Consider the following 15,964-nt stretch of genomic DNA (forward strand, 5'->3'; position numbering starts at 1 on the left):
AAAAAAATGATGATCTACTGTTGGTTAAGCTCAGGTGACTAGGCTGAACCATACACATTATGTCGGTGGGCCTGGGAGCTGCCCATATTATGTTTTGTAACAAGCTTCCAGGAGGTGCTTTTGGTTCACACACCACACCTCCAGAGCTTTTTATGCTGTTTTTGAAACAACAAATTCTGGTTCTAGTGTGTGTTGTTTTCCAACAGTGTGATGCTATTGTGAGCTCAGCTAAATTGCATCATAATTCATATGTCCATGTCCAGTCCTGGTTCTGGATAGAAGATGCTAAACACAGTTGATTATAGTTACAGTTAAATGAAGTCACACAGGCAGATGATCACCCAGTGTAACTGGTACCATGCATGAGATGATCAAGCCAAAATGTGCAAAAAGATGCAAATGGAATTTAATAAAAACAATGGGCAAAGACACTGGGACAAAATACTATCTGCAAGATAAGGAGAGAGGTCTCATAAAGCATCAGCCCTGTGGGCATTACCTTGTCTTTCCTGCCTCTAGAACAGACAGTGAATATCTGTGCCTTGAGCTGTCCACTTTGCTATCAGAACCCAAGCTGCCAAATGTACCTAGGCAAGCTCATCTCCTGCATGTGTCTGCTGAGGTCTCTGTTATTCCCCATCATCGTACTGGGAAGGCCAGCTCTACATTCACTGGTGCCCCACGTCACCAGCTTCCTAGGGCAGCACCTGTCTTTTCATGGCAATAGTGACATTTCTTTGTACTCTAAGATCTTACATTTTAATTTCTCTCTGAACATCATTCCTCCTCAGCTTGCTTTCTTCATCAGGGTTTTTCTATCCAGCTCTATCTCAGCCATTCCTAAATACTCACTTTCCTCTCTCACCAGCTTTCCCACAGGCCACTGGCTTAGCTTTGGCCACATCACTCCTGTACCACTCCTGCTCAGAATACTTCTCTGGTCACCACTCCATAGTTCCATCTACACATCTCCAAGGTACCCGCAATAGTGAATGTCCAAATTCAAACTGTCTCCCCATACATCGTTTTCTCCCTTCTTGTTCACGGTATGGGAGTATACCATCTCTGAAGCCAGTGGGCAAACAAGAATGTCTGAGCTGTTCATGAACCGACTGTTCTTTCACTCTCCATGTCCAGTTTTCCCTGGATCCTGACTGGAGCAGTCTTTCAAACACAGTCAGGCTTCCTTTAAATTGTTTGATCTCATTATTCTTAATTAAAACAATTGGTAACTTTTATCTACTCGGGCTCAAATTCTACCCATGCACTCCTAAGAAAATATATCTCCTGCTCGCTAGACTAGCCAGAAAACTTTTTAAGAAGATCTGTGGGCCTCTCTGACTCTCAGAGCATTGTGGCAGACTGTATTTATGTCACTACTGCTCATTCAAAACTTGCAACTGTGAGACTGAAGGGCTTGGAACCTTCTCATTTGCTGTTGTGTTCCCAGTACTGTATGCACTGTGGAATGCATTCTTCTTGATTAACTTGCCTTTGAATGAGATGGCGAGGTGTAGGGGGAGGGAAATAGAACCAGATGTGTTATTTGAATAGGTAGGTGCAGGCTGCTGTGACCACATGGCCTTATCTTGTTCACATTAGAATTTCAGAATGCATGGTGTCAACCCCACAGATGTGCCATCACTATGGCTACTGTCTTCCAAAATACAGTTTTAAATGAAGGTTGAAAAATCACCTGGGTGCTTGTTAGAATAGAATATTCTTCCATGTGACTTTCACAGAATTTGACTCTGGGTACTTACCTTCCCTCCAGCTTACCCCTCCTCCTCTTCTCCTCCTTTAGCTGCCCCCCAACTCTGTTCACTGTGCAGTCTAGGTTGGCCTTAAACTCTCTATCCCCCTGACTGAGTGCTAAGGTTAGAGATGTGTGTACCACCACACCTTATGGCATTGTGCTAACCGTCACTCCTGTCACCTCTGATTTCAGTGGCCTGTGGTCAGTATCATGAATAGCTCTCTAGAGCTCTTTAAGCCTCAAGTTGATGTGAAAGTTCACAAAGCTAATGCTAAGTGAAGCTGGGGCGAACGGCTGTCTTTTCTATACAAGGTGTTCACTGCCGTGGCTTTTCTCTTTTCTTCCTTTTTTACTGCCATTTTCGTGGAGCCTCATCCCCTCATTGAGATCTGAGATCACATTTAAATTTTGAGCTCAATGGCTTGTCAGTAGCATTTTACATAAAATCCCTCTCTTTTTTTTTTCTCCCAAGATGTAATCCTCTGTATTTCCTTCCTAATTGCTACCGCTTCTACGGATGGAAAGCAATTTTGGCAGTGATTAATTTGAAGGGTCTGCAACCTCTCCTTTGCTTTTTAAGACAATCCTGTTTGCACAGCCTGTCCCAGGAAAGTCTGCTGTAATCTACTGCCTCTTCAAAGAACTGCTCCAAATTCTATGTGTGTCTCTCAAGCTTCACCATGGTGTTAAATCCACAGGGCTGTCTTTTCCTCTTTGTCCACGTTTCCTTGAACTTCAAAACTCTCAATCCCTGCACGCAAGGTGGGGTGGGGGGCATTGCTGCTGCCAATTATACATGCCAAAGAAGGTTTGTTTTCCATGTTAGTTAAAACCAGCAGAGAGCTAACAGCAGGGTGCTCTGCAGTAAAGAGGCTGCCAAAATAAAATGGAATTGAAATAGACTTGGGCAGGATAATCGGTGGTGGCAGGTGCCAGGAAGCAATGACTTCTATCAGGGGCAGTGGGAAGTAGGAAGAGTGTGAAGCTGTAATTCTTGTCACCATGCAGATCAGAGCTGCCATAAAAAGCTCCCGGGGCTGGTGATGAATAGTTCCAATCTTCATTTTCTGAGCTGGAATATCATCTTTGTGTGAAATATGTGACAAGGGTGTGCTTCGCTCATCTTTAGTGTAGCCATTGCCTCAAAGTAATGGCGGGGCATCTTGGATAATTCAGGATGAGAGTAGCCCGGGGCAACGTTTCCTGGCATCTTTCTCTCTACAGGAAGCTGCGATGAACCTGTCCAAAAGGGTTTTTATCAGTTCTTCTCAAACTTTCACCTACTCACTGGAACCACAGTGAGCAGGGCACTATGACCTGGCATCTTGAGCAGTACTTGGGAATGGAAGTATTTCAGATCTTAGAATATTTCCATATACATAAAGAGGAGTCACAGAAATGAGATCCCAAGTCTAACATGAAATTAATTGATGTTTCAGTGCATATGTGCACAGCCCAGCAGTAATTTATGTAATAATTTGAATATATTTGTATGTGAATTTAAATTTCATAGTGTAGGGTTTTTTCCACATGTAGTACATACAAGTTGGGATGTGAGAGAAATATAGGTCTTGGAGTTTTGTACCTTTTTCCATCTTCTCCATAGTTTCTTAAATGTCACCTCCTCCCTAGTAAACAGAAGTGCCAAGGGATGTTGTAAGCAGTTGTGTTTATCTCTTTAGACCATAGTACAAAAGCATGATGTTGCTTTGTTAAATACTTAGCTTTTTAAAAATCACACTCAGGGAATTATCTTGAAATGGTGCACCAGTCAATGACCTGAAGGCATCTTCTGTTGATGTGTTCTTTATCCTCCTCCTCACTCAAGTCCCCAAGACTCTCCACTGTTCTCACCTGAATTCAAAATGCCTATCTTTAACACTTAGATGAAATTTATGTAGGCAAGCCTTGACACATCTTGATACAATGGCCCTTGAATAACCTTGTGCCCCGCTACTTCTAGCACATTGCTCACATGAAAGGCTCAAACAGTCACAGTGTGATATGCTGTGAATGGACCCAGTAAACAAGATTGCCAGTGCAGAGAAGGAATCAAGAGGTTAAAGGGCCTGGAAGAGATACACAGATGGTGTTATGTTATCTAGGTGAGAAAATAATGAGTCTAGGAGAAAGGGAGCCTTGGCTCGATGGATAAGGATCCTGGATCCTCCTTTGATGACTGTCCATTTGTTCATTCATTCTTCAGAGTTTGCTGTCTTACTGGAGTGCTGAAAGCTGAGAATAAGATAAACTCAGTCACCTCTTTCCAGTTCCAAGGACCTCAGTTCCCATGCAGACAAAGACACTTGGCCATGAAGGGAACATCAAGGGGATAAGCACAGAGCTCAGACTGAAGAGAGAATTTAGTAACAGAGAGGGTTTTTTCTTTCCAGCTATGTTTATTGACTCTCAGTGTGTCTCAGATGCTTCCTTAAAAGGTCCTATTTGTATTATCAGGATTTCTTTTCTTTTCTTTTTTTTCACTTGAGGCACTGATGTGAGAAAGGCAAAGGTGGAGGACAAGAAGCGGGACGCCTGTATTTCTCTACAGTATACACTGCCTTCTGTGCACGATCAGAATCGGGGCTTGCAACACAGCCACATGGAAACCATGACTGGCATACCGCAAAAGGCACATGACACCATTTCCCTAACAACTAGTTCAAACCACACAGGGAGCCCAGGCTTGGGAACCACAAGTGGGGCCATTGTGGGGTGGAGGATCCATCTTTGACGTGTTGCAGCGAAGTTGGGGCCTTCAGCATTTCTGTGACCACCAGGTTGTAGAACTGCATTTTTGGTCTTGTGAAGGATGAGTTGTTGTCTGTTCAAGGCAGGTTTTATCAGAGGGAATTTAGAAGCTTTTAAATGAATAAAAAGTGTGGTTTGCATAAGTTATGACTTTGCTTCATGGTGAAATCCTGATCCAACTCTTCCCACACTTGGGCTATTTTGACAAGTGTAGTTTCCAAAGAGTTCCTTTGCGAAATGGCCGCTGGAGACTAGTGACATGACATAGAGAAAAGAGCTGACTTACCTAGTGATCCGGTTTCTGACATTTTAAGAAAAATAGCATTATAAAAGCAATATGGTAATTAGCACAGATAAGCAGATAAAGTTTCATAAAAGTTTGGTAAGACCATGTTGTGAAATCACCCATTAAATGATTTAGATAAATGCAGTCTCTTTTTAGATCCTCTTTCAAAGAATTAAACATCATCAATAGGTGTTGAAAAATGTAATTAACCAAAGTTATAGATCAAGGTTGTACATATTACTATATTAATATTTATGAAATAGTTGTATTTGAGACTTATGATGAATTAGTAGCTATGTAAGGGCCACAAAATATTGTCCCCTTTTTTGGTTTTTATTTCCATTCTGGTTTTGGATTCCTATTTGTCCTCTTTTCTTCTATTCTTCCCTAAGAAGAAGAGCCTTGGTTTGATTGTTTGAGTTTTCGGGAAAACATAAGTAGTGAATTTAAGACAATTTAGTCATGATTTGGGCAACTGTCACACTATTAAAAGTATTTTTAAAACAGAACAAAGGCTGAAAACTAGCTAATCTAGGCTTTTGTTTTATAAATTAAGAAACTGAGGGAACAATACCTGCCACCAATGTGCAGAGTTCAGATGAGCCACACTGGAAGTCAGGCATGCTGACAGCTGGTGCTAGGTCATGGACTTCTATGGGACATTTACGGAAGTCAAAGCCATCCTAAGGACATCTAGTTATTTTATTAAAACATATTCCTCAAAGAAACATACATCTGATTGAGGTTCCCCTGAGGCTCACTAGATTCATCACACTGGGTTGGTTGGTGAGCATCTAGTCACTTATGCCTTTTCATATCTGTGATGTGGGAATCCAGGGTCATGCTGGGTTTGCAGTAGAGAATAACACTCACACCTCCCTCAGCAGATTAGTTCAGTTCTATCTGTGTCACCAGATTCCTTCAGTTTATGGAACATATTCCTAGTCTTCTCACCCTTCCGAAACTGTCAGCCAACAGTCCTGGCACTGACTGCCTCTGTGGAGAAGGTGCCCCCGAGCCTGTGCTCTGTTGTGCTCTTCTGTTTGTGCATTTGACTCCAAGTCCCTTTAGAACTTTATTTACGTACTTAAATCAAAGTCCTACAACAGAATACAACAGAAATAAAGACTATATTTTATTTCTCAATTTAATTTATTTCGTAGTGTCATCTCTATCAGATTCAATTATAACTATATGAAACACTGACTGGCATGAGGTTTTCTGGGGGTGCTGAGAATTGAACTGTTGGATTTTCATATTCTGGTATAGTACTCTACCGCTGAACTACTTTCCTAGACCTGCTGATTAGTACACAGGAAGTCCAGGTTTGGAAACCACAAGTGGGGTTTGAGACAAAGTCTTTCTCAGTGACCTCAAACTAATGATCCTTCTCACTCAGCTTTCAGTGTCCTGGATCATAGGCATTAGCCCCCACATCCAGCTTTTACTATGAGATCCTAAATATCTGTCTCAAGTTGATGTGCTGCAATTAAATAAACAGAGAATTATCTTGTTTATGTCTCATGGAACTGTACTTCACTTCCTGAACATGTATATCATTTTATGGGTGATAAGATGAATATTCAGTTTTGAAATAATCAAGAAAATTGTGAAGAAGAAAATGCAAGTAGCCACCGTCTTGACTTATAAATCGTAGCTTGCATGTAAGTTAAAAAGGGCTCAGATAGTAAAAACCTCTATTTCATCAAGTAGTATATAGAATACATAATTATTTGTTAAAAGACAACTTTTCACTGAAAGCAACTACACTAAAATTTTAGTTTTTCTTGTTTAGTATTGGTATACTTAATGAATTTCATTTATTCCACATGTGATATTTTATGACATTTCATGCTGAATGAATTTTTCCATAAGCACAAGTCTTGATGCTTCTTGTCTTGGGTAATGTGTGCTGCTATGAGCCATGCACACTGTTGATGCTGCAGGGTTGCATCCCCTTCCACCCTTTTAATGGAACTCTCTTCCGGGTCTCTGTGTAAACATTTTCTTTCAAAACACGATGCAATTCCATTTCTATTGCTTTATTCATTTATAGACTTGAAGAAATATCTTCTGTACACTAAGTATTTAGTATGTAATGTGTTCCATTGTTGTACATGTTAAGTCTCCTGATCCAAATCCATTCTGCTCTAAAGTCTGAACTCTCTATGTACTGTGTAGATGGAAGTTTCCGTCCCTCCTGGTCACCCAGGCATTCAGTCCCAAAGAAACACACAGAGGCTTATGTTAATTATTAACTGTTTGGCCAGTCAGCTCAGGCTTATTATTAGTTATATCTTACAACTGAATTAATTTATAATTCTGGTCTATCTTTAGCCACGTGGCTTGGTACCTTTTCTCAGTAAGGCATTCTCATCTTGATTCCTCTACATCAGGCTAGTGAGTGTCTCTGCCTTGCATTTTCCCAGAATTCTCTCAGTCTTGTCACTCTGCCTATACTTCCTGCCTGGCTACTGGCCAATCGATGTTTTATTAAACTAATTACAGTGTACAAGAGCATTATCCCACAACAGTACCGAACAGAGGGTCACAAGTGGAAATTTCTCCACATATGGGAGTCTCAGATAGAACCAAGACATACTGAAAGGATCGTGTGGAATATCTTCTGGTGATGTAGATGAGAATAATGTGAAGTGTGAATGGCTTTGGTGTTTGGACTTGGGGGCCCATTCTCATTTTACATAAATCCGCATCCCCAAACTGAAGAACATCTGAAACCTCAAAGGCTTCTTTCCAGTCCCAAACATTTACAGTAAGAGGCACTCCACCTACATTGTGCCTTTTCAATTAGTCCCCATGTGTTAGACACTAAGTTGTTTCCAGTTTCCTGAAACTGATTTGTGTAAAGTCTAACAAGTCACCTGACTTCACACACTTGATGGGTTTCCAGGTTTGAATCAATACAGCTCTAGAACTGGAAATGAGAAAATTCAAGAAGACCTATGTTTATCTCACATCAGTGGTTTTCGAGATCTGTTCTCTCACCAGGAATGTGCTATCAGACCCTTTCCTTGAACACTCAGTAATGTTAGAGGCTGACATTATTTACAATCTGTGTCACTTAGATGAGTTGAGGAGCCAAAATTAGTCTCCCTTTACAGTACAGATCAACTTGTTATTTCTAATTTTTCATGAACAGCATAATCAAACGTGTTATGAGTATTTTGTTTTGAGCACTCACTTTTATTAACATGAAAGCATCATACTGGTGACACATCCATCCTAAGTCTTCTGGAATGTCAGGGTTGTAGGTGATGTGAGCATCAGACATGAAGTCCCCATTTTCAGCTCAGGGCTCTACCAGGTGCTAACATTTGAAGAGTTACAGTCATCTCATCACTGTTCAAAAAAAAGTCTTTGGACATGTTCCATAAGCAGTTTGATGGTCTGAGTAAATGGGGAGTACATAATTGTAGATGTAACTGGAGTCCTTGTATATAATTGCACTCATAAGTCAAACAAGACAATTCGTAACAATTTGATTCGGCATTTTAATTTTGTCTATTAAATTATTCATACGAATGCTTTTATAAGTTTAGCCATGAATATTTGAATGGCGGTTGATTCATAACTATAAAGTATCTTAGCCTCTTACTTTTCTCATTTACATCCAATTAACTTGTATGGAAAGGTAGAGTATTCTCCCTGACAGGAGGCACACCTATCTTCCACAGACTTCCTGACACTGTCTGATGGACATTCTCTGTAATTGGAAGTCAACACGGTACTGCTTTGATAGTTTCATATATATCCTAATAACCCTCATTATGTGGAGGGAAATTATTTTAAATCTTTCTTTTATAATTAGGAGATGACATTCAGAGAGGTTATGTAGGTTTTCAGAAGTCACACAGTATGAAGATAGGTAACAGTGGGTTCCTATATAGGTTAGTGAAGACTGAATTTCTCCCACCATACTGTGTTGCTCCCAAGGTTCTTTAAGAACTGAGGGCACTGGCAACCTCCACCCTATCTCCCCATATTTCTCCGTCTCGACTTCCACACTCATTTCATCACCAGGGAAAACTTCCTGAGCAGACATGCTCTTTGCTTCTATACAAACAACACTTAACATTTTTTCCTTCTGTACACACACATGAGAAGGTGCTTACTTTGTAAGTATGGGTTGTCAGATATGCTATCAAAAGATGCTTCAGAAAGGTCCATTTGTGAGGTGTGGCTATGGTAGAGATGGAAAAGTCACAAAACCTGCCTGGGGCCTTTCAGTGCCCTTTGAAGCAAAGCAGAACAAGCCACCCAGGACTTCTATCTCCAGTTGGCTGGTGTGTGTAGCTGTCCTAGTCCAACTGTAGGCACACTGCAAGTATTCTGCAGCATCACCAAAGTGACAGCATCATGCTTAGTTCCCTTTTATAGCACTAATGTCCCTGTATTGGCTGAGGTAAGTGTTTTATGACAGCCACATCTGGGCCACCATTGACAATGCATTAAATATCACCACAGCCAGACTCAGCAGCAGGGAGGTCAGAATGAGCACATTTATTTGTCTGAGACTCGGCTTTCTGAAATAGTGCCAGGATGCTGGCATTTTTAAAGTTTCCAGATAAATCTGATGTTTATCTTCTATTTCTTATAGCCTCCCTGAACAGTGTGATGCGCAGGTCTAACCAGGGGGTGATGGAGGCATCTTGGGAGATGGGTAGAAGACTGTCCTAGCCTTCCTTTCTGATCGCTGTTCACTTCCTGTCCTGCCACATGCCACGGGAGTACCCTGTGTCATGCTACAGCAGAATGATTTATGTCATAAACCATGGTGATCTGCATCTCCTGCTTTGGCTCTCTGCTTACAAACTCCCTAAACTCTCTCCTTTCTACCCTGTAAGGTTTTCCTATCTGAATCCCAGCACCATGCTCCATTGGACTGCTTTATTTCTTTATGTGTTCATCCCAACCCTTGTTATGTGTTTTTGGACAGAAATCACGTACCCAATACCTACCATAAACAGGGCCATCACTGAGTGCCTTAGACAAACAAAGGAGTAATACAGATATGCATCGTCACACCACTATGCCCCAGCTCCCATCTTAACACCATCGCAAATAATTGAGCTTTCAAAAGTGACTCCTGTTCTATTCTATCGTAGAGCTAATTTGCTGTTCTTTTACAAACCACCTTTTACTCTGGCGCTTGTGAACAGGACAATCAGTTCCTACATCTGTTCTCTGATGTCATTACTTTTACTGCAAAATGCTTTGCTCTCGGTTTGTTTTGCCGGAAAACCTTAGACCTTGGGAAAAGTTGCTCCTGGGGGGTGATTGAGCAAGCTCAATCTTCCCACAGGACCAGGTTGAAGCCTCTGCCCTGGGTTTGCTTCACCTTTGGTCTCTGACAGCTTTGTTTGGGTTACATGTCTGGACTAATAGGTCTACCATTCCGGGGTAGGCGTATGGTGGAGATATAACGCCTGCAGACACTCACCATTGAGGGATGCTTATAGTTGACCTGCATGGCACTGGTTCACAGCCCAGACGTCCTCTAAAATTACTATATGGTCATGGAGGCTGTCCACAGAGGAAGGATGGAGGGACATGATTAATAAGGGCATGGAACTTTTGGCATCTGTCCCTGGAGCAGAGGCCAGGATGGAGAACTACTCTCTTCTCTGCCGGTGAAGGCAGAGAGCGCAGGAAGAACCATGGCTGGCGACGTTAGAAAGAGCAGGTGCCATGGTTCTTTTTGATTGCCAACATGTGCACACAGTCTTCAATGTTCCCAAGAAAGACCCAAATTAAGGGTAGAAGAAAATTGGAGAGATGGAGGGTGGCGAGTGGGTGCTAAAGAGAGATCAGCTCTTCAGCCCTGTTTTTCTTACCCAACTCAGTCAGAGTGATTTGGCTCCCAGAACATCCTGCCCCCTTTCTGTCTTTGATGCCTCAGAATTCACCATTCTTCAGGCTTCATTCAACTTCCAGGCACACTGGAGGAGGTCTTTCCCGCTGCCCCCCATTCAGAGGCGACGTCAGAGGGGGCACAGAAGTCCTTGGTCGCTGTGTTTAGTGTCTGTCGTCATAGTATAGTCTCCAGAACAGGCATCCAGTAAGCCCAGATGTGGTTGTCTGGATAGAGAAGCTATCCTGAGAGGTGGCCCAGGGTCCCTACAGGTTAAATGGGAATTCATCAGAACCAGGTAAGAGCAAGGAGCCCCATACATCTGCATTCCGCTCACCCTGTCCATCTTTCCTCCCCTACAGGTGCCTCTCCTGTGAGGACTCCACCTGTATGGGCCCTGTCTGAGCCCACGGGGGGTTTCCAGCTGCTTCTGGGACAGGCGGTGTCACTCCTGAGGAAGCGGCTACTGCACACCCTACGAGCCTGGAAAAGCACCACCTCAGACCTGCTACTGCCGGTGCTCTTCGTGGCCTTGGCCATGGGCTTGTTCATGGTGCAGCCTCTGGCTATCACTTACCCGCCTCTCAAACTGACGCCTGGGCATTATGGGACTGCAGAAACTTACTTTTTCAGGTAAGAGACTCCTTGCTGTGTTTTGGAAGCAACTTTATGGCTGTGTGGGTGTAGAATCTCGAGCTGATGATGCCAAACAGCAATGACATCAATTTCTTCTGTTTTTCTAACACCAGATAAAAATTCTCATATAAGGAGTTTGCGGGATAACTCGCAGGCTGAGGACTTGCCCTGCCTGGCCGAGTCCCTGGCTTTGGTCCCTAGCCCCTCTCCCTCTAATATCAATACTTATATTATTCCAGAGGTCAGAATACACAAAAATTACCTAAGAGGTTCTTTTGAGGGCTGACTTACAGTAGCTGATAGACAGGCCTGGACCAATCACTGATTGGCTCCTCACAGCACCTAAGCATCCCCCATGAAAGAGGACATGAGGCAAAGGGGCTGACACACCCCAGCAGCCTGACCCTTAGAAAGAAATAGAGGGCTAGGTATATTCCCAATAGTTTAGCATTTTAGGAAAGTATGTATGTTGTATATTATACAAAGCCCTCCACAGTCCTTTTCACAACAAGGGCTCCCAATTGCACATCCCTCCCAGCTAGACACTGGATTGCCCAAGCTGAATGGGATCAGAATGATTAGCATTTTCAGGTCTGCCAGGCAGATTTGCTGGTAAAACATTGGGAGGAATTTGTTAATCTATACAGAATTTTCTCAGGGTACCTAGTTTGTAGTTGAGACAGAAGGACAGGAAATTGTGCGTCCTCTTTCCCTCAGCTTGCCTGCTTTCTCTTCAGAGTCATCTTTAACTCCCTCCATTTTCTACAGGGTTAATCAAGGCCCAGGGGTCACCTCTCATGGGGGAGCCCACATGAACTGATGGCCTTCCACTGGGACCCCCTTCTAAAAGCCTCCACACCTCAACTCTGTCTAAATGCTGCATTTTCTCCACTCCTCCATTGCTCAGCCTCTGAGGTCGGGGCCACACTTTGGCTACAGTGAACGGTTTGCAATAAATATTGAAGTGCAAACAGCTCTGTGATATTTTAAGTTGGAGATCTTCAAATAAACCCCAAAGAGATCGAACTGACTGATCCATTCTTTTATTTTTTTCCCATTGAATTTTCATTTATTTTAAACATAAGTCAGCTTTGTGTTTTATAAACGGTCACTGAAGTTTCTCTGGAAATAGGGCAAATTGGCTCCATGTATCTTCTTTTTATTATTTTGCAATAGTTTTACTTTTTTTATTTTGGAGGCCATGATTGCATTTCTCCCTTCTCTTTCCTGCCTCCAAACTCTCCCATATAGTGTCCCTGCTCTCTTTCACATCCACGGACTCTTTTCTTTTTACTGCATGCATACATGTGTATGTATACACCTATGTATTCCTAAATACAACCTGTTCAGTGCATCTAATGTTACTTGTATGTAGACTTTCGGAGCTGACAGGCACTGGGCAACCAATTGGTGTGCTTTTCCCTGGAGAAGACCACCTTTCTGCTCACAACTTTCCTCGGTTATCTTTAGTTGTTTGTATAAGGTTGAGCGCTCATACTTAAAATTTCTGAATAACCTCTATGCTGATTTCCAAAGTGGATGGACTAGTTTACATTCCTACCAACAGTGTTTAAACCTGGCCAGCATTTGTTGTCATTTTCTTGATGACTGTCAATCTGACTGTGGTAAAATGGCATCTTGGTAACAATTTGTACCTCTCTGATGGTTAGCAAAGTTGAACATTTTTTCATGTCTATTGATCACTTAGATTTCATCTTTAAAGAACGGTCTGCCCATATCATCAATACGTATATTTATTGGGTTGCTCATTTTCTTGTTTAGTCTTTTGAGTTCTTTATATAGGGTAGCTATCAGTCCTCTATCAAATGAAGAGCCAGGCAGTATTTTTTCCTGTTCTTTAAGCTCCATTTCTTTTTCTGTGCAGAGCCATGAGACCCTGTTGACACTGTTTCCTGAGCTATCAGAGTTCTTTTCAGAAAGTTCTTTCTATGCTTGTGTCTTGAAGACTTTCTTCTTATCTCTCCTTAACAGTTTGAGAGTTGTCATAATACTTGTCAAAAGTATTATGAGCTCTAAGAGTTTCCTGGGTGAGTTCACAAGATTTCTTATATACCAAATCATATTATCTGCATAGTAAGATTACTTTGATTTCTTCCTTTCATAATTTTATTTCTTTATTTACTTCTCTTTCCAGACTACTTTAGCTAAATCTTCAAGTACTAAATTAAATAATAGTAGAGAAAATAAGCACCCCTTTCATATTCCTAATTTTAGCTGAAATACTTTCAGGGCTTTCTCTGTTTAGTATAATATTCACTGTAGGTTCATTACCTATAGCCTGTACTCACTGGATTATGGTCAAATTCTCAGTGGTCAGCTCCTTAATGAAAACAGAGTCTTTTGAACCCAACCAGAAGTCAACAGTTGTGGAGAGCTACACATCAGCATTCTTATCATAATTTTTAAGAGTTCTATTTTATGACTTTTTGACTAAGCTATTACTTTTTTGAGGGGTAGGGTGGGGATAAGGGTTGTCACTTTAGGCATTCTATGTCTTATTTCTCAACTGCGAGTCTGCAGTCACCAATACCATGGCAAAAGTAGATTCCTTGCCTTTACTATCAGCAAGAGCATGGATTATGGACTTACACATGGTCTCCAGTATCACCAAGTGCCACTGACCTCAGCATGGTCTCTTGTAGTGATAAAGACCATGAATACCATCATAGCTCTCGACAGTAGCACAGAACATGAACATCAACACGGCCTCAGGTGGCCCAATCAGCTTTACATGCAAATATTCATTGCAACAAGTCATTGGAAAGGTTCTATGTGAGCTCTTGGCTGCTACATACTCCCCTGCCCTCAATGTCTGTTGCCCTGAGGCTTTCTGGTCTTGACCTTTGTGCTTGTAGGCTACTGCTCTGTACTTAGGGTCTCCCAGCAAGGCGAGTAGCATGGGCTGCAGCCACAGTGACTCCATGCTGTGTACCAGCCAGTGGTCCTAGGACCAGCCTTATTCAGTTAGGACATGTTTCTGCGGGAGCCCCAGGCCCCTGCACACTACCCTGTCTTCAGTGTTCCTGTCTTCAGTGTTGCTCTCACCCCAGCTTATCTGGCATGACTGCTGTGCTTGTAGGATGTGGGCAGCTTTCCTGCCCTTTCTGTCTCCCAGGACAAGCAGCACTGGTCACAGTACAGTGACTTGATGCTAGAGGCTTGCTGGCAGAAGCAGGATCAGCCCTATTCAGTATTGACCTGTTTCTGTGGGAGCTCCAGGACAATGCTCAATACCTGTTGTTGGCGCTGGCAGCCCATGGCTCATTGGGCATGATCTTTGTGCTCACAACCTGCTAACTGAGACACAGCAGTGAAGGGATTTACTGTGTGTGACTCTGTTCTGCCATTTTTCTTTCTCATTTCTTGGATCCAGTCTTTAAAAGCATCATCCCATAAGACTCGGCTTTTTTTCTTAGCTGTTTAGAGCTACTGAGGACACTTTCGACTCCTTTTCTGCCCCCACGTTGCCCTTTGGAAACTTCATTTGTCCCTCAGGCTCCTTGGAGCTCCACAACGGGTGCTGGCAACTGTGGTCACCTTTATTTTCTCCCTCTCTGTTTTTTTTTTTTTTAAGGCAGGCATCTGTAGATCTAAGCTTTATTTTCAGTTTATTTTAGGTTTTGATATGTTATATTTTCAGTTTCATTCAATGATAGGACTAATTTTCTTCTTGATTTCTCTAATGAATTGTAAGTTAAATAGTGTGCTGTTTAATTTTATGAGTTTGTGTATTTTCTGTGGGTTTCCTATCTGTTGCTGTTGTTTTACCTAGTTGTTTTTGTTTCTTGATTCTATATTTATTAGGCTTTACTTTGTGTTATGCTATATGACCTACTTCAGGGAAAATTCTAAATATTGCTTATGGTGTTTATTCTCAGCATTTGCATGAGATATTCTATAAATGTCTGCTCAGTTGTTTAATCTATGATGCCTCTTAGTTCGTGTTTCTCTATAGATAAGGTGAACCATATGTTGGGTGAGAAATGAATATTAAAGTTGCTGGTATTAATCTATGTCTTTACATCCAGTGTTTGTTTTATGAAATTGTGTGTGTTCATTGCATATTCATTTAGAATTGAAATAACCTTTTGCTGGATTGTTTCTTTAGTCAGCATGAACTTACTATGACTAATTCTTATTCTGTCACATATGAACAGTGACCCTTGTTTGCTTTCTTATTCTCTGGCCTTAGAATTTCTTTTCCACTATTATTTTATTTTTACCTTGAGGTCTTTGATGTTGAGTTACATGTTTTGGAGACAGCAAGTAGACGGAGCCTCGTGTTTAACAAAATTCTTGTGGCCTCATGGATGTGTCTATCTTTTCCTTTACTATGAAAGCGTTCTTCAAGTATCATTTGTAGGACTTCCTTAATGGCCATGGATTCTTCTAGTCTCTATTTATTATGGAATATACTTTTTAAATCTTCAGTTGTTACTGGTAGCTTTGCTGAATATAGTAATATAAGTTTGTGTATTTTGTCTTTCAGAGTGTTAAGCCCACCTGTGATTCTTACATGTGATCTTTTCATTGTGCCCTCAAATCCCATGTTCTGTTTCTACCTTATTAATTATCTGTGTAATTGGCTGAATGTTCCATTTCCTCTACTTTGTCTTCAATCTGTGACAGCGTCTCTTCCCTC

General features: G+C 41.7%; 1 protein-coding gene across 1 annotated transcript in view; it reads left to right on the forward strand.

The window, feature by feature from the left end:
• Positions 1 to 15,964, forward strand: part of Abca13 (ATP binding cassette subfamily A member 13) — a 397,315-nt gene that overhangs the window by 226,651 nt on the left and 154,700 nt on the right. The window contains exon 43 of the mRNA XM_013350751.1: positions 11,028 to 11,298. Within this exon, the coding sequence (XP_013206205.1) occupies positions 11,028 to 11,298 (271 nt within the window). The remainder of the gene's footprint in view (positions 1 to 11,027; positions 11,299 to 15,964) is intronic.

Source organism: Microtus ochrogaster, linkage group LG1, assembly GCF_000317375.1.
Source record: "Microtus ochrogaster isolate Prairie Vole_2 linkage group LG1, MicOch1.0, whole genome shotgun sequence".
Classification (NCBI taxonomy): Eukaryota; Metazoa; Chordata; class Mammalia; order Rodentia; family Cricetidae; genus Microtus; species Microtus ochrogaster.